Source organism: Macaca nemestrina, chromosome 4, assembly GCF_043159975.1.
Source record: "Macaca nemestrina isolate mMacNem1 chromosome 4, mMacNem.hap1, whole genome shotgun sequence".
Classification (NCBI taxonomy): Eukaryota; Metazoa; Chordata; class Mammalia; order Primates; family Cercopithecidae; genus Macaca; species Macaca nemestrina.
The window spans coordinates 182,851,825-182,870,347 of NC_092128.1; the positions used below are offsets into that span (position 1 = coordinate 182,851,825).

Consider the following 18,523-nt stretch of genomic DNA (forward strand, 5'->3'; position numbering starts at 1 on the left):
CCTCAGCACTAACTGCTGTGTCTCCAAGCCCAGGCTGCTGCAGCCCTTGATGTGTCTTTGTGTTGTTAGAAAATGCAGGTCTGCTCCAGAGCCAGCCAGCGGAGCACAGGCTGATTCTCCACGTCCCCTCTGCACAGCCTGGAGGACCACAGCAGGGACCCCGTGGAGGCTGCCACTGGGAGGCCCCTTCTACACCTCCAGGCTGTGGGGGCTCCAGCCCCCAACAGGACAGGAGTGCCCTGGGGAGGGTGCAGTTTTGCCCCTGAGAAATCACAGGTGTCTCCTAGTATAGATAAGCAAGCCCCCTTCTTCCAATCTGTCGATCTGTCATACATCACAGATGACACTATGACTCCAGTTCCTCACCCCTGCCCTCCTTCTCCTCCTTTCCCACTACTAACCACCTGGGCAACCCTGAAGGCATCCCATGTGGGCCTTCCCAAGCATGGCATCGGGGGGGGGAGGGCAAGAGGAGAAGGGGAGTGAGAGGAGAAGGAGGATGCTGCCTTTATTAGTTTGCAAATGATTTGTGTGGTCAGGATATGTAAATAAATAATTTGTATACATATAAAAGTAAAAGAATATAACACACACACATATATATGTAAATAAAACGTTCATTTCTGTTGCTTTGTGAAATATGGGTTATTTTATAATAACTCATGTATCAAACTTCCCACTGGAGCAGGACTTGTCTACAGACAGGGCCCCATGTGAAGTGGCTGGAAGTTAAGGACACTAGTTCCCAGTAGAGTCTCTGTCTTGCTGCCTGGTGTTCCCACGGTGTGGATGAGAGGGTGCTGACCAGCTGGCGCCCCTGGCCAAGGCCTCTGAGGGTAGTCTGTGCTCGCCGGTGCCCATTTGGGGGCGCACGGCCTTCTGCTTGCTGTCCAAGGTGGACCTGAGGATGTGGTCGCATCGGTGACCTGGGCATGTAGCGAGGGCAGTCCAGGTCGGAGGGTGTGGGGATGCTGAGCTGAGGAGAGAGGATTGATGGGCTGGAGTCTGGTGGCCTGCTCTGCACAGGGAAATGAGGGGCGCTGGGGACCGGTCACACGACGCTTCAGTCTTCTCGCCAGACCCACTAAGTCCGGTACCAGGACTGGCAGAGTAACAGATGTGAATGTGCCTTCAGTCTGCACGACGCCTTTTTGGGACGGCTGAGGGCCCACTCTGATGTCTTGAAGACTCTTCAGAGTCTCACTATGTTGGGACTGAACACAGGATGGAATCTCTTCCCAGAAAGGCTGAACAGGGCTGAGGCAAGGAGACCTTTAACCAGGCCAGGGCCAGTGCCCAGGCTCCTTCCTGGCCCCGCTGTGGTTGTGAGGAGTGCACATCAGTAAGGCTGCTGGAGCCACTCTCCTCCCTTGTAGAAGTCGTGGGGACGGACCCCCACATCCCAGTCCATCTGCTCTTGTCCTTCCAGCTCAGGGTACAAGCAGGGCCACAGATTTGGGATGAGGGTGAGAGAGCAGAGATATTAAAGTCCTTGGGCTGAGTTTTGTGTTATAAAGGGCAAGGGAAACACAACTCCTGGGAAAACCTGGAGGTGCGTGAGCCAGTGTTTGCAGCAGCAGAAAACACGCAGGTGTTTGCAGAACTCCTTTTCCCTTAGAAAAACAATCCTTCCCACTGACCTTTGAAAGGTATTTTTCATGCATGTAAATCTTGCACTCATTGAAAAACGCACAATGGCATCCCTGTGATGATCTTTGAAACTTTAGCTTTTACTTTTTTCTTTTTTTTTTTAAAGAGACAGGGTCTCTCTCTGCTGCCCAGCTGGAGTGCATTACTTTTTAAAGAACTCGAGCAATTCCTTCCATCCCTGGCGGAATTTGGAGCAGTGACCGAACGTGCCGTTCTCTTTTTCACCACTAGGTGGCCCTTGCTGCTCTCAGATGCCGGCCGGGCTTGCAGACAGGTGAATGCATTTCATTGGCTCCAGGGAGGCATGATGCCACCGGGCAGCTCTTTTTAAGAGAAAAGCCAGAACCGGTGGAGCAGCGACCCCTGAGCAGTGTTCTCTGTGCTGAGCTGCGGGACTGAGCTGTTGAGTTAGAGCCAACATGAGTGAGGTGAGTGATGCTTCGACCTGTAGAGGGAAACTTAGGAGTGAGAAGGGACCTCCGTTGAAGGATTAGTGTCAGGAAATGTGAGGGGCTTAGCAGTGCTGAGGAACAAATTAATCCTGTAATTCTTTGCTTGGAGGACTGACAGGATTGATCTCTTGGTTTGAATGGTCAGTACAGAAATTGGTTAAGTTTGCAACTTTTACAATTAACCTGAGGAAGAGAAAGGGATGCCTTGTTTGCTTCTGATTGAATTGTGACTTTGAAAAGTGCTTTGGGTTTTGGAGCTCAGAAGAGAAAGCCAATTGTTTTATTCTCTTATGAAGATGTGTATCTTTGCATGATTCCCGCGGTGGCACCTTCCAGAATGTGAGTGGGCAGGTGGTCTTCTGGTGAACGCAAGCCTTGGAAGGGAAGGGACGAGGTGGGGAGAGGGCTGGCCGAGGGGTAGCATTTCATGGCCCGGTTGTACAAACTATCTCTGCAGTTAATCAGAGCACCAGGGAAAGAAATGCAAACAGTAGTAGGAGCTGGGAAACATCCATGTGTATAGATCTGTGGCTCTGAGACCGGAGGCGGCCCTGGCAGAAGGGGAGCTACAATTTTGCAAATCCAAAGTCACTTCTCTAAATATGTTTATACAGAATGTGTTTTGTTGGGGCCAACTGACAGCACGTTTGTTTTTTAAAAATCATCTTCTCCTTTTTTCTCGTCTATGAAGCAGATTAGTGGTGGTACAACACCATTCTCTAATTCAGCTTGATAACCGAGCCAAATGCATTTTCATTTCCTCTTGGTTGGCACTTAAATAATTACTTTTAAAGATCTTTTATCTTCTCTGTCTTTTTCTGACAGATGGATGATTCTTTTCTTGGAAGTCTAGGGTAAAATTAACAACTTCAGAAATAAAATGCCTCCTCCTTGCTTTTATCTCTCTGATGGGTGATTTTTGATGTAAACATGACAAGAAGAAGAGCAAAGCACTATAAAACTTAGAAATGGGGTTTGGGGCAGAGCCAAGGGTTTGAGGCAGGGAGAGACCGACTGTGGGGTGGAAGGTGGGAATTCTCCCACCACCACTACCAACGGTACCTATGACAGCAGCTAACAGTTGCCTAACAGTCTGTGTGCCGACAGTGTCAGGCTCTCTCCACACCTGTCACCTTCTTTGAACCTCTCAATAATGCTGTGCAGTGGGCACCATTATTATTCCCAATTGACAGATGAGGACACTGAGGCACAGAGATGGGAACTAAGTGGCTCGAGGTTACCAGCTAATGAACAATAGAGCCAAGACTTGGGCTGATTCAGTGCTCGGTGGTTGACCGCCAGGTGAATCTTGATGTCTAAATGTGTATGGAATTTGCTGAACAGCGGGGATGCCAGAGGTTGGAGGGGGAGAGGGGAGGCGAGGAGAAAGAAAGAAAGAAGTTGAGGCTCTGAAATAGAGATGGAATGATAAGGATGAGACCTCCATTTCCCACAGGCTAGGGGGAGGGGCTTTCTGCTGGACTCTACAGATATTTCAGAAGCTCTTATGTCCACCTCGGCTCACCTTGCTTACAACAAGAAGGGATGGCTGCATGGAATGGCTTTTCTTCATATACAACTTATTCAATAAGAGTTTCCTATAGAAGAAGGACTTAGAAAGCAGCACAGCACTGAGGGGTGGCCTCTTGAATCAAGTCAGCTATCCTGGGATTCTGGCTCAGTCATGCCATCTCTTGCTGAGGCTCTTGGGCAGCAAAGTGCTCATGAACTCCCCAGGATGCTCAGCTCTGCTGGGCTCACTCAACAGTGCAGGTCTCCAGGGAGAAAGCGTGTGTTCCAGAGCTCACCTGTGATTAGGGTCTCAGCCTGGTTCTTGCTGAACATGTAATCAGGGCAGCTCTGCAGTCACCACCCTGTCCTGGCACTTATCAGACACATGATAGGTTCTTACAGAGCTCTTGCCTTAGTTCCTTTCATGTGGATAAAAGCACACAAGAGGCGCATCCCACTTTTCTGCCTCCCCTTGCTGCTCACAAAACCCCTCCCAGCTCCCTGCGCCTCATCGTCCCTCCTGCCCTCTTCTCCCCCTCACATCACATGAGGCCCCCTCCCTCTGACCACCAGGGTGGCCACCGCTCCTGGCTGATCTCCACGTTCCTGGGCGTGTGCTCCTTGGAGAGCAGGAATTTGTCCTTTGACTAAACCTCAAATCTGCTTAAAATATTTAATAAAGTGGAACAGAAGCTCCTTTCTGGGTAGAGAACTGGATCCCCCTTCACGGCGCCCCTCAAGGGGTTTCTTTGGTTGGATGAATTAAATGTGGCTTCTAGTTTTAATAACTCTCAGGTGGAAATAGCTTTCAGATCATCATTTACTTGTGGGTGTGACTAATTACCAAAGAAAGCCAGAGCAATGGAATTTGCCAGACTTTCCTTGACCTTAGGATTGATTGGGGTCTGGTGGGCAATAGTGCCTGCTGCAGCGCCAGGGCTGAGTGCCTGCTGTAGAGACTCCGGAGCTCATTAGCTGCTTACCCGGGCCAGTGGGTGAGCCTGCTGGGTGGAGAGGACCCCAAAGTGTCATATACTCCCCGGGGTCTGCTCTGCACTTCCAGGCCTCCCCGCCTTTAAGGGAAAGATGGAGCAACAAAGGGAGCCTCGAACTGGCTTTAAACTGGGCAGCTTTGCAACAGGACGTCTTCTTTAGTTCCTGTAACAACACTTTTTAGGGAAAATGGCATGCGATAGAAAAGAACAGCTCAAGAAAGTAAAGTACAACGAGGAAAGTAAAGTCCAAATTTAGGGTAATGTGAGAGAGAGGAGGTGGTTAGTGGGGGTGTCTGATTTACATTTCAGTATTAAAATATGTCAGATGTGCCTGCAGCAATCTATGAGATGAATTGGAAGAGAATGTAGCAGGGATCAGAATGCAGGCTGAAGTCTATCAGCTGGATCAGAAATCCTAACCACCACAGCCTCAGTTTACAAGGTGCATGCTTTCTCCCTCATCGTACTCACCCAGGCACAGGAAAAATGATTACCTTTCTTTAGTCACTTAAAAGAGCTTTGAAAAAAGAGTTCCTGCAGTAATGACAGTCAGTCCCGTGTTCTCCTTTAGGTGTCTATTTTTAAGTTGCTTTTCAAAAGAACTCATTTAGGAGAGCCGGGGGCAAGGTTGGAAGGCATAAGGACGAACATCTGGAGTGTGAATTTAAAAACGTGACACCCTTGGCCTGTTTAGGGTGCGGGTTGGAGACGTTCCAGGTCACATAATCAAATGACAGCTATTAATTGGACTCGAGACCCCTTTGGGAAAAGCCTCTTTGTAACCCCGAGTTTCACGGTCACGGGCTGGGCTCTTTTCTTTCTTTGGTGTGGACAGGAAAGTGCAACTCAGTGCCAGGCCCGTGGCTCGCTCTTTCGTCCAGACATTGGCCGCAGCGAAAGACGATGCCCATCAAAGGCATGGTTTGAACAACACCAAGGACATTGAAGGGCAAATCTTTAGATACGCATGTCTGTTCTTAGCACCCAAACAGAATCAATGTCAAATTTAATGCATACGTTAAAACATACAATAATCTCTAAAGGAAGAAGAAAGCTGTAAATGGCATTTTTCTTGACAGATTGCAAACGGGAGGCTTACATGCAGTTAACTCGTGAGGTGAGGGCATAGAATAAGCCTGAATTTAAAAAAAAATGTTTTGCCACTGATTTAAAAGTATCATACAACAGTGGTTTGGGGCTTACATAGGTGACTATCATGGTTACCCAGTGGAGATACTAATGTTAAAAAGAAGCAGAGCCTAAGAAGAGAAAGATTACAGCTTTGAGCTTCTTATGATATAAGAGTAAACTCAAACAGATGCTAATGGGTGGGTGATTAGATTTGTAAGGAGCTGTGTGTTTTAGACCAGTTGTTAAGCACAGATTCTGAGGGTGACTGTGTAAAATGTGGGTTTTGCAAATGGTCTGGAAAACCCAGCAACAGAAGGTCAAATGACAATTCAACTTCTTAAGTAATTATAACCCCATTGGAGGGTGCACCGCAGCAAACACTCTGACAGATCAAGCAAGATCGGTTTCGGTTTTGTTGGACAACACCATGAAAGATACTCTTTCCTCTAATTGGGGATATTAAGTCCACATAGTCACCAGTTACAATTTGGGTTTGAAGTTCAACTTTTCCTAATAGAGAAGGGGTCAAAATTAAGCAGGAACATGTGTTTCACGGGGCTGATGATTGTAAAGAGTTGCCGTAAAACTTGTTTCCCCAGTCATGCATTTTATGAAGAAATGCTGTGGGGTTAAAAAGTCTCAGGTTTTCCCTTTTGAATTGTAAGAATGACACAATGCAAGATGTATATTTTTTTTCAAAAAGAAAATAAACGACTCACTATAGATTTTATTAAAGGTGTAGTGAAGTAGTGTGATCAAGATGAAAAGAAAACATGTGGTTTTGTAATGGAAATTTTCTTAAACTGATGCTGAACACATTCTTTGTGTTATTTATTTATTTATTTAGTTAGTTAGTTAGTTAGTTAGTTATTTTTTTGAGACAGAGTCTCGCTCTGTAGCCCAGGCTGGAGTGCAGTGGTGTGATCTCTGCTTACTGCAAACTCCGCCTGCCGGGTTCAAGCAATTCTCCTGTCTCAGCCTCCCGAGCAGCTGGGACTACAGGTGCCCACACCATGCCCAGTTAATTTTTATATTTTTAGTAGAGACGGGGTTTCACCATATTGGTCCGACTGGTCTCAAACTCCTGAGCTCAGGTGATCTGCCCACCTCGGCCTCCCAAAGTGCTGGGGTTACAGGTGTGAGCCACCGGGCCCGGCCTGTGTTATTTTAAAAATTTCTATTTTCTACTCTCAGTGCTTCATTAGAGATGTGATCGGGGGAAGGCATTCACAATTTGTCTGTGATCCTTCTGTTCTTAGACCACTGGTCACGTTGAACTATTTGGACACACAGATAATATCAGGACTAACCCTGGGGCTTTTCATTAATTTAGAATGACTTTCTAGAAAGGTCTTCATACTGGGATAAAAGAAGAATTTTAGGGGATGCATGCATACAGGTTTATGTTATATTGAATGATATTTTTATGAAACAACATTAAAAACCATGCTGTTAAAGTATTATAGGCTGCATAGTATTGATTAGAAGCATCCTAGACTGTGAACTTCCCAACAGGGACAATTTTATGTCATTTACAAGCCTGACTGCTGATTTGGCACTTGGTAAATGTCCAGTTACTGAATGAATAAATAAGTTTTGGGATGTGGATTTATCAGTTGCTGTCATCAATAGGCCAGGCATTCTCTTTTCTAAATATTGAGGCTTGTGGTTGGGATACATTTGGAAAAGATGTATTCCGTCTTTTGTTCTTTACTCCTGGTTTGAAACCCGTGTTTGCTATTTAAATCCTTTAATGTGGGAAATGGGTGCATTGTTATATACACAACACAAGTGCTCTCGTGACAGTAAAAGAAAATGAGAAAAACTAAGAAGAATCTCAACAGAAGGAACTCGTGGCATTTGGGGAAATGTCAGGGAAAATATGGGAACTGAGCGAGGGACGTACAATTCTAATATCTCATGTTTCTGTGTTGTCTCCGTTGAGACTAACTCACTTCAGATAAGCTCAATGAAATTCAAACAAAAGAGACTAGCCAGAGAGTCAGAGCCTGTGAATCCCGTGGAAAATGGTTTGCTGTATTGAAACAGAAAACCAATTTAACTGTGATTAGAAGAGAACAAGGGAGAGTTCTAAGCAGACGTGCAGTGATATAGGCCCTAGTGCCCAATCACCATCAGCCCAGTTGTAAACTCTGGCATATTGTTGAGGGTAAAATATATCTAGCACGTGGAAAGCAAGTTGCATATTATTGCAAGTAAATAGTTTAATTATCACCTAAAATTAATTCTTAATAGCATACTCATTAGTTAACATAAATAATTGATATTTGAATATTTAAATATTTTAGTAAATTTATATTTGAAACAGGAATATATGCAAATTTATATGCAAAAAGGGATGGATTCAAATTTCTCTTCTTGGGGAGTTCGAAACTGAATTGCACGTCCATATCCTTGTGTGATTAATCTGATAGGATCTCTGCTTTTCAAAATTCAAAAGGGAAAACCTGAGACTTTTTAACCCCTCAGCATTTCTTCATAAAATGCATGACTGGGGAAACAAGTTTTACGGCAACTCTTTACAATCATCAGCCCTGGGAAACACATGTTCCTGCTTAATTTTGACCCCTTCTCTATTAGGAAAAGTTGAACTTCAAACCCAAATTGCACCTGGTGACTGTGTGGACTTAATATCCCCAATTAAAGGAAAGAGTATCTTTCATGGTGTTTTCCAATAAAACCAAAACCGATCTTGCTTGATCTGTCAGAGTCTTTGCTGCAGGTGCACCCTGTCATCCCCAGGAATAAACTATTTGCCATTCTTCTTCCCATCTTTCAAATGAGGTGCCATATGAACGATGAATACAGAAACGTTTTCCCATCACCTGGGCGCAGGTGCTTTTTGGGTATAGATATGGGAATGTTCGATAACGGATTGTTTTATGCCACAAACAAAGCAAGCTTGCCACAGTCATCAATGGCTCAAACCTATAAACGCCACATTCATGTTGGGGTCATTCTACATGAACAATTTAGCTTAAGCCACCCATTCCAGGCATGGGTCTGCTTGTATGTTGTTTATGCTTCATGAAGAGCTCTAAATTTATGCTTCAGAATCTCACTGAATTTACTGCTCGTTCCATTTCTAAAAGGGAAACACTTGGCCCATATTTATGACATTGCCGGTAGAAAAATCAATCACCCACTAAATGCCATTGTTTTATATTTTACTCTTAACCTGCCATTTTATAAATAAAAGGAAGACAAATTAGACTCATAAAGCAGGAAGGTAATCATCCACAAATTGAACATTTAAGGGCAAGGAAGCAAAAGCTGTGAACTGTTCCAACCATTCAAATAAGGCAATTTTCCTCACAAAGGAGCTAGAATAGAGAGCAGGGGAGTCCCTCTCTTCAAGGTTTCTGCCCTCTATTTTAGGACAGTCTTGGACTTGGATGAGACTACACCATCTCTAGCCATACACGAGTCAGACCTCTGCCTCGTAGTTCGAAAGACAACTTTTGAATGTTAAATATTATTTATGACGATTTGATAGCAAATTGGGATCCAGATTGGCTTGAGATCACGCTATTCCTGGCATAACAATCCAGGTCTGTGGTATAGTGTCATGACAAAAGACACAGTCATCTGTTCCCATAGCAGCACACCTGTGGTTTGGTCAATAATCGAATGAAGTAATGGTTATTCTAATTTTATACGACCTCTGAAAAAAGGACTCCAGAAGTTGACAAGACCCATTAACATGTGTCTTAACCAAATAAGAGTAAAAATATAACAAGGAAACACAAGAGGGAGAAATAATATAATTTCTTCCTTTTCTTTCAAGATCTTAAAATATGTATATATAAACATCTGTCCATCAGGTGCTAGTATTATAATATTTTAATACTAAAATACAAGTTCTAGTATTTTTTTAAAAAGCTAGTTAAAAGATTACACCTGCTTTAAAATTTATGATTCTTATGTACAGTAGTTTCCCCTTGTCTTCAGACACTCAGTGGATGGCTGAAAGTGTGGGTGGTACCGAATCCTAGGCATGCTATGCTTTTTCCGTATGATGATAACTAGAAGTGTTACTAAGTGGCTACGGGCAGGTAGTGTGGACAGTGTGGATACGCTGGACAAATGAATGTTTCATGTCCTCAGACAGCAAGCGGTTTCATAATGCTACTCAGTACAGAGTGCAATTTGCAACTTACGAATTGTTTATTTCTGGGATTTTCCATCCAATATTTTTGGACTGTGGTTAAGAGCAGGTAACTGAAACCTCAGAAAGTGAAACCAAGGAAGGTTAAGGAGGAACTACTGTATGCAATTTCTTTATTAAATAATAGCCACTGTTTCATTAGGAGTTGTTAGAAAAATATCACTTTTTTTTTTCATGAGCTCAGCAAAATGACCAATTGTATTTAGCGTTTTCTTTTTCAAATTGTAAATTTTCTCACTTTTTTTTTTTTGGTATGCAGACAAATCTCTGATGCAATGAATGGGTCAAATTTCAAGCTGAGTGTGGTTGTGTGACAGCATTCTGGGTGCTCGTCTCCTCATCTCTGAAGGGTGACAGCATGCACACAGACACTGGCGCTGCCACAAACCTGCCCATGTTCAAGACGGGCGATGGTGTGGAGCCTTCCTTTACAGATCTTATCTCTGCATCTTCTAGAGAGTTTTAGATAGAAATAGCAAGAAGCAAAACTTCAAATCATTATGCCATAGTGACATCTTCTCCTTAAAACAATGAAGGGTGACTTGACGTAATTTTGTCCTCTTGCCTTCTATGACTTTCCACAACTGTCATTGCTCTAACAACTGTCTGTTTTAACATATCAATGTTCTGAGAACTATCTTCTCAATCTTCCTGAAGATCCATAACAGAACAATGGAATAGTGTCCACAATGATTATGCATATCAATATTCTGAAGTTTTTGATAGTGTACCCTAATAGGAAAAAAATTTGACCATGTATACACAACAAATATTTTTTGATTTTACAATTATGTATACATGCTAATATGCTAATATAGTAAGAGTTAATTGTTAAAGGAAGGGTATGGAAATCTAATTCCAATAGACTTTTTGGTAACTGAACTTCTTTTTGAGTCTAATTTGATGGCTGAGGTTTTTAAGCTTGTATTGATGCCCGTGAAGACATCCTAAGAATAGAAGGTTTAGTTAGTGTTTCTATTGTTTCCTTGGTGTTTGTGCTGGTGGTGTTAGTATTATTTTCAGTCTATGATTTTATGCAGAATTTTTCAATTGTAGTAAAAGACATACAATTTACTATTTTAACCACTTTTAAGTGTACAGTTCAGCAGTATTAATTATATTAATTATGTTTACACTGCGAAACATGTCCACAGAACATTTTCATCTTTCAAAGCCAAGACTCTGCATCCATTCAACAACCACTTTCCACTACCCCGCCCCTATCCCCTGGCAAACCCATTCTATTTCTTACCTCTATCAGTATGACTACTTTAGGTACCTCATATGCATGGAATCATACAGTATTTGTCTTTTTGAGACTGGCTTATTTTACTTAGCGTAATGTCTTCAAGGTTCATCTATGTTGCGGCCTGTGACTGTATAGGAAATTTTAAAAGCCACTTACCTACTGCAGGAAGATTAGTTTACTTAAAGGTAGATTGTATAACCTATAAATCCTCTTAACGGAACACAAGGAACTGCAATGCATCATGTGATGATATGCTGAGAGCAAGTCAACAGGCAGTGTGTCTGGGACAATCTCCAATTGTGGCACTCCTACTCTTTTCTACCCACCAAGTGATGTCAGTATCAATCCAGATATTAGCTATTAATGAAACCTAATTTTTAAATTGATCTTAGATCCTACACAAATATAAATAGAAATCCTAAAGAAATCTTCTTTACCATGAGTGTTTGTGACAGTGAAGCACCTTACAACCCCAGAGGTGCCGTTGACACTGTAGTCTGTGCCAACAGCACCTCTTGGAATTGTGCTGTGAACAACCTATGCCACTGAAAATGGTGGTTCTGCCCTTCCTTGAGTTGGCATCAGCCTGCTTAAGGACTGTTGACCTTGAGAAAGACTGTCAATTTTTATAGTTCCACTTAGAATTCAGGGAATCAGAGAAGGGCATTGCTGCCATTTCATTCAAAGTGGTCATTTTAAAATAGGGGACTGAGTGTCCAACAATGAATCTTGTGCAAAATCACAGAACTTCTTGAGAGAAAGCCTAAGTTTCCCTTCCACATTTTCCATCCTATTCCATTTGTCATTTTCTGGATACAACCCAATTTCTTTTAAACCTGTGGGAATTCCACTTAGGGTTTGCACAAGTAATTTATTAAATTAAAATTGTCCTGAATATTTTTATTAGCCTTGAGTAAAAAAAGAATAGCCGCAGAAATCTTGACAAAGCCATTTTTTTCTTCACCAGGTCTTCCACTCTCTTTCTAGGGATTCCAGCTTCCACCCTGATACCCCCAGCCTCCCATCCCATCACACACGGAGAAGCTGAGAAATGTTCATAATGCTACCCTGTGGAATGTTTCATTAAGACCCTTATTGGACATGGTGGCTCACTCCTGTAATCCCAGCACTTTGGGAGACCCAGGCAGGAGGACTGATTAAGCCCAGGAGTTAGAGACCAGTCTGGGCAATATGGCAAAACCCCATCTCTACCAAAAATTAAAAAAAAAAAAAATAGCCGGGTGTGGTTGTACATTCCTGTAGTCCCAGCTACTCAGGAGGCTGAGATGGGAGGATGGTTTGAGCCCAGGGGGTGGAGGTTTCAGTGAGCCATGATCATGGACAACAGAGCCAGATCCTGCCTCAAAACAAAAACAAACACAAAAACAAAACAATCAAAGAAACAAGACCCTTGTTGGCAAAGTTTTCTTTTGTTTTGCCTGGTAGTGTTCTTGACTTCGAGGTTATACCAATCACTTTCAAGCCTTGCTTACTCTCTAGGGTTCTGTTTGAATGAGAAAGAGCATTCTGAACCCTAACATATACCATTTTTAGAAAACGTTTTTCCAGAAAATGGTGACCCTTTTTATGGCCAAAACTGTTGCATGTATAATCAGTTATTACAAATTTTGTAGTCACATTTCTTTTTTTCTTCTAGATTGTGATGAGAGAGAGAGAGAGAGAGAGAGAGAGAGAGAATGTCTTCTTCTATACCATTTCATCTTCCCAGCGTTGTATCATTGAACTCACATTGATGGAGAATCCATAAGACGTGGTCCTTACCCCTTAAAGAACTTGTAGGGGGAGACAGAATCACATAAAATTAACTCTACTCTGGTGTCCATGCAGAGCTACAGGCCTATCTCTGTATAAAGCAAGTGCCAGGATGCATGGGTTAATTTGCCATTTCTCACGGCTGGGAAGGAGAGGAAAGGAGTTGCCAGTGGTAACCTTTCCAAAGCAGCCAGGGCTTACACAAGTAGGGGCTCAGCACACATTGATTGAAGAATAGCACTATGACAGCACTCTGTGAGTCTTAGAAGTCATACATTTTAGAGCCATGTGAGAATTTAGCAATCTTCAAGCTCATTGTACAGATACATGTCCATTATGATACTGTAGTTAATTCCGAACTGCCTGGTGATAAAAATTGCTTTAAACATGTTGGACATTTTCTCACCCATGTCAATGAATATTCGGGCTGTATGGACTTGTTACATCTTTCTTTAAAAGTGAAAAGTCTCCTGTGTATTGGAAAGAGATTAATGAGGACAGTCAATTACATTTTTGAAAGTGCACATGTTGGTTGGTTATAAAATGTATATGTTCCTATTGTGAGAACTGTGTACATGGATTTAGGTATGTCTGTAATTTCCCTTTGTGAGAGTATCTGTCCGTGCTCGCTCATGGTAGAGTATCATTGCACTCTGTATCTCAGAACTTCTAGCGGCTTATTAACCAATATATTATTGTCTTCTATTTGAAGCTTGTTCAGGGAGTGGGCTCAACCCTATATTTATAACTCTGTTCTCACATATGCTTAAGCCCTGTCAAAATATCTAGATAATACTGTGCCACATCTCAAATATCATTTCTGGAAATGTTCGACACCTCAGAAATGTGGGATATTTTACTTCTTCTTGAATACAATTTTTTCTTTTCTTTTCTTTTCTCTTTTCTTTTCTTTTCTTTTCTTTTCTTTTCTTTTCTTTTCTTTTCTTTTCTTTTCTTTTCTTTTCTTTTCTTTTCTTTTCTTTTCTTTCTTTCTTTCTTTCTTTCTTTCTTTCTTTCTTTCTTTCTTTCTTTCTTTCTTTCTTTCTTTTTTTCTTTTCTTTTTTTTTTTTTTTTGCGACCGAGTTTCACTTTTTTTGCCCAGGCTGCAGTGCAATGGCATGATCTCAGCTCACTGCAAACTCCACCTCCTGGGTTCAAGTGATTCTCCTGTCTCAGCCTCCCGAGTAGCTGGGATTACAGGTGCCCACCACCACACCCAGTTAACTTTGTAATTTTAGTAGAGATGGGGTTTCACCATGTTGGCCAGGCTGGTCTCAAACTCCTGACCTCAAGTGATCTGCCTGCCTTGGCCTCCCAAAGAGCTGGGATTATAGGCATTAAGCCACCATGCCCAGCCAAGAAAATTTCTTAAAATAGATGTAGCAATTTGTCAAGCACCTCCACCAAATACCTCCTTCAAGTTCATAGTTATTTTTCATCCAGATTCCATCTTTGCCATCTTTAAAAATGATTCATTTCATTTTTCAGGCACTATTCTATGAATTTCCATGTCATCACTTTTTTGCTGAGTTCTTGTTGGGAGCCAGAATTGGCTGAAATTCCTATGAGAGTTCCCCCACAGTTGCATTTTGGATGAGGATTTCGAATTTTCACATGACAAAATATAAATGCCGCCAAATGTAACTCCAGAGGTACAAGCAGTGGTGTTGGAGGCCCCTTCTCTGGCTCCTTAATGTCCTATTAGTATTACAACAAGGAAAAGAGATACGGGCTGAAGAGTCAGGCAGATGCTGGCAGAAGTGAGGCCATTTAAAAACACACCACAGTTCTGTAACGCTCCCTCCTGGCCCCCTCTGCCTTCAGCCTCGTTTGAGGTAATGTAGCTCAGCATTGGGACATCCATAAAAGCCTGTGACAGGGAGTAGGGCAGGACCAGTGACACAATTTGTGGGCCCAATGAAAAATCGATATGATGCCCCTTGTTAAACATTGATTAGAATTTGAAGATGGGAACAGCAACATATCAGACCAAGCCAGGGCCCTTCTGAGAGTGGGCCCTTTGGACCACACGGGTCACTCTCCAGTGAGGCCAGTCCTGGGTCAAAATGAGAAGCATCCCAATTGCTTTTTAATGGGGGAAAAAAAAAAAAAAGAGGCAGAGCTGAAGAAACATAATTCCATTATCTTTGCAATGTCTGAAGCCATACATATATGTATGTGTGTGTTTTTAAAAGCCATATAAATGCTAAACTCTGTGTGCACATGTCCTTGAGTTCTGATTCCAACTGTCTTTACTGAGTGTTGGTTGTTTATCCAGGTGAAAGCATCTACTGGCCAGTTTTGTCCCAAGTATTTTTCTATCAAGTCTTTGGTCCTCACTTCCTCTTCTTGAGTATGTCCAGAGGGAACAGAATGCAGATGTACTAGGCTTTTTCAATTAAAGAAACAGTTTTGCAAACAGGGCTTTGGAAATAAAGAGATCTACCTTAGTAATTCCAGGATCAATATGTGCAGATAGGAAGTAATTTGGTGGTGTGAGCTTTGGCCATTTGTAAGTGCCTCGTCTCTGGAAAACAATGTTTAAATTGGAATTGGGTTTTATTTTACAGTCAATTAAGTCCTTCTGGATTTCAAAGGAATTTGAAACAAAATATGGAACAAATATCTACTATGAAGGAGGCACAGCTGTTAGACTGAGTTGGTTGTTGGTAGTGTGCATTTTTTTTGTGGGGAAAGTAGAATTTTCACTTCTGCAGAGAGCAGCTGATCAAATGGCCCATATAACTTTTACCTGTCTTCTTATCTGAGTCTCCATCATTTCTTGGGCTGTGACAGCTGATTTAGGACAAAACATTCCCTTTTTCCAAAAGTATCCAACCTCAGGCTTCTACTGTTTTCTGAAGCTATTTTTGTTCTAGTTGAATGTTGAGGGGGAAAAAGCCTGGCTGTTTGTTTATTATTACACCAAAAAAGAAAATCTCCATCTTCTGAAGCTTGGGACACTCACTGTTGGAGAAACATGTTTAGCAGCACACAGTGCTGAATGAACTACACATGTGCATTCCATCGCAAGAAGTCATTGCAGGAACAGTGGCAGCAGCCTCCACAGGAAGAGGGTTTGCATGGGGGTCTAGGAAGCCAGTTAAACACCTGAAAAACACGTTGAGACACCTGGAGAGTGAATTATGAAGCAAGAACTGTTTTCACGGTCCCAGAGTCCTGTCCTCACAGATGCATGAAACGTACATCTGCGGTTCTGACATCACAGCAGACACGGCACCCTGAGTGATGCATTATTGAGTTCCCTGACAATGTGAAATGCATTTGTCCCGTCTTTTTCCTAAAATGGCCCACCTATTTTCAAATGCAGAGTCTTGTGCGATGTCCTACATTTCCACAATGTTGCTTTAAAATAAGAAAGGGCAGGAAACATGGTTCCAACTCTGCAACCAGATGGACTGAGGCATAACACGTCTGCATTGTTGACAGCAGAAAGGGGGCGTCCAAGTCAGGTTTTCCATCTTCCAAGCCAATCTTTCCCCCTCTAGACCAGAAAGATGAAATGGCAAGTTCTCAGACTACCAAGTCGATCTGCTCAGACTCCAATTCCATTCCCTGACCCCCTCACGTAGCTGTAACAAGCTTGGGCATATTCCTAAGCCTCTCCGTGTCTCAAGTTTTCTCTCCATCCGGTCGGGATAAAGGTAATAGCCACCTCATAGTAGGCTTGTTTCCATGAAAGTGTTTAGCTGTTGTTACTGTGACTGAAAAAACATAGCTGCTTGCATTTGCAGACAGAGCCTTGTGCCTTGGTGCAAAGAAAGCAAAACATCTTTACCGAACTTGGAGGTGTCATCTATTCGCTCAGCTCTAAATATGGGCTTCTCTTGGATCACAGTGGGTTTGGCCTGTGTCCTTTCTTTCTCACACCTTTTTGTTCACTTGATGAGGATGCTGAGTGCAGCAGTACATTATGCGTGGCTCAACCGTGGCAGAGCCAGTGTGGCCATGATGAGAGATCATTCAGGATGGATGACTGCTAAGGGACTGGCAGGGCAAGAGTCTCCCAGCTATTGCGACATTTCATTCTGTGGTCTTTGGTCATTCTTTGGCTTTTATCTGAGTACACCTGGCATGGCATTTTACCAGCTGTATTGGGGAGGACTGGGGGAATGGAAAGCTGGCATTACTGCTGAAAGCAAAGGAAAGATGTGTCTTTCTCTGTGGCCAGTTTTTGTAATCCAGGAAGACCCCATGTGAGTTTTCTGACTTCATGTCATCTTCCCTAGCCTTTGAAGTACAAAATTGCTAGAAGAACCACATCATCCTCGGAGGGACAGGCAGGCATCCTTAGTGTTCTTGAAATGATTACATCGTCAGTTTCATTTAGTTCTAGAAGACTGGCCCTGCCTGTTGGTTTTCCCCCTTAATCATCTGTATAAGAAAGACTTGCCCTTAAATGGGTGAGTTACAGGCACAGCTCAGTTTCTGTCATTACACTAATCTTTCATTGACAGTTTTCCACCCTCTGTTACTCTTAGCATCTGGCTGGTCAGCCATAACTTCTAGGGATGAGGAGAGAAATCGAATCTCTTCTATTCTCCTCTGTACTGTTTCAATCTGGCACCTTCTACATAGACTGTGAGAATATAACCTTGTAATAAACATTGGGGTCTCTTTGCCTTTGTCCGAGAGCCCACTGTTGTTGTTGTTTTGTTGTTGTTGTTTCTAATGACAGCAGCTGCTCTGGCTAGCATCTGGCTCATATGCCAGCCGTCTTTATTCTGAGACTAATCTAAGGATTCAACACAAATTCAGGAAGGCAATAAAAGAAGTGGGGTGGATGGAGAAGCATTTCTTTTGGTGCAGTTCAGATGCAGAAGGTGGTAGACCCCCACATTTATGGATTGTCCTAGCACCCTACAGATCCATGGGGCTTCCAAGGGTGACTTGGTGGGGTGGGGTTGGGGGCATGTGAATTTGACTGTAGCTGGAATAAATGGAGGTGCTTATATGTTGATTCCTGTCCCCTTTGATCCAACCTCTGGCTTGGGGAGAGGCTGCTGATTGGGGCAGATGCACACACCTTGTAGCAGGGCCACTGGGTTCTCTTGGTCTTCCGTCCACATTTCTTCTTTGTCATCAGCGCACCCTCCTCCTGTATCTTCCCTTTCTGGAAAAAATATGAGCTGTGATTTGTATGAAACACACAAAATGTATCCGTTGGAATCAGAGATCCAGGAAACTTCAGCTGAAATGAACAACTTAATAACACGGGTAGAGCCTGCATCCTTTCATGAGAAAAATGACACAACTATGAGTATTCTTTGTTTGGAGTCTCTTAACATTCATATGAGGTACATATTTTCTGTATTTCATTTTATTTTAATTCACCGTGAAAAAGAAACTGGTCAGATAAAGAAACCGAGGCTTTGAGGAGCGGAATCATTTATTTGTGGTGATTCAGCCATATTTACTCCTAGTCTTTCAACTGTGAGCTCAATGCACTTTCTTCATTACCTTCACTATATTGCAAGTTGAATACAATGGGAAAAAAAAAGGAGAAACATCTCTTCTTAAGCCTGTTTTACCATTATTTTGCTCTCTGATT

At 42.7% G+C, this 18,523-nt stretch overlaps 1 protein-coding gene across 1 annotated transcript in view; it reads left to right on the plus strand.

Moving 5' to 3' along the window:
• Positions 1-1,929: 1,929 nt before the first annotated feature.
• LOC105472614 (Purkinje cell protein 4) overlaps positions 1,930-18,523 on the plus strand; it is a 62,026-nt gene continuing 45,432 nt past the window's right edge. The window contains exon 1 of the mRNA XM_011726007.2: positions 1,930-2,078. Within this exon, the coding sequence (XP_011724309.1) occupies positions 2,070-2,078 (9 nt within the window). The 5' untranslated portion in view covers positions 1,930-2,069. The remainder of the gene's footprint in view (positions 2,079-18,523) is intronic.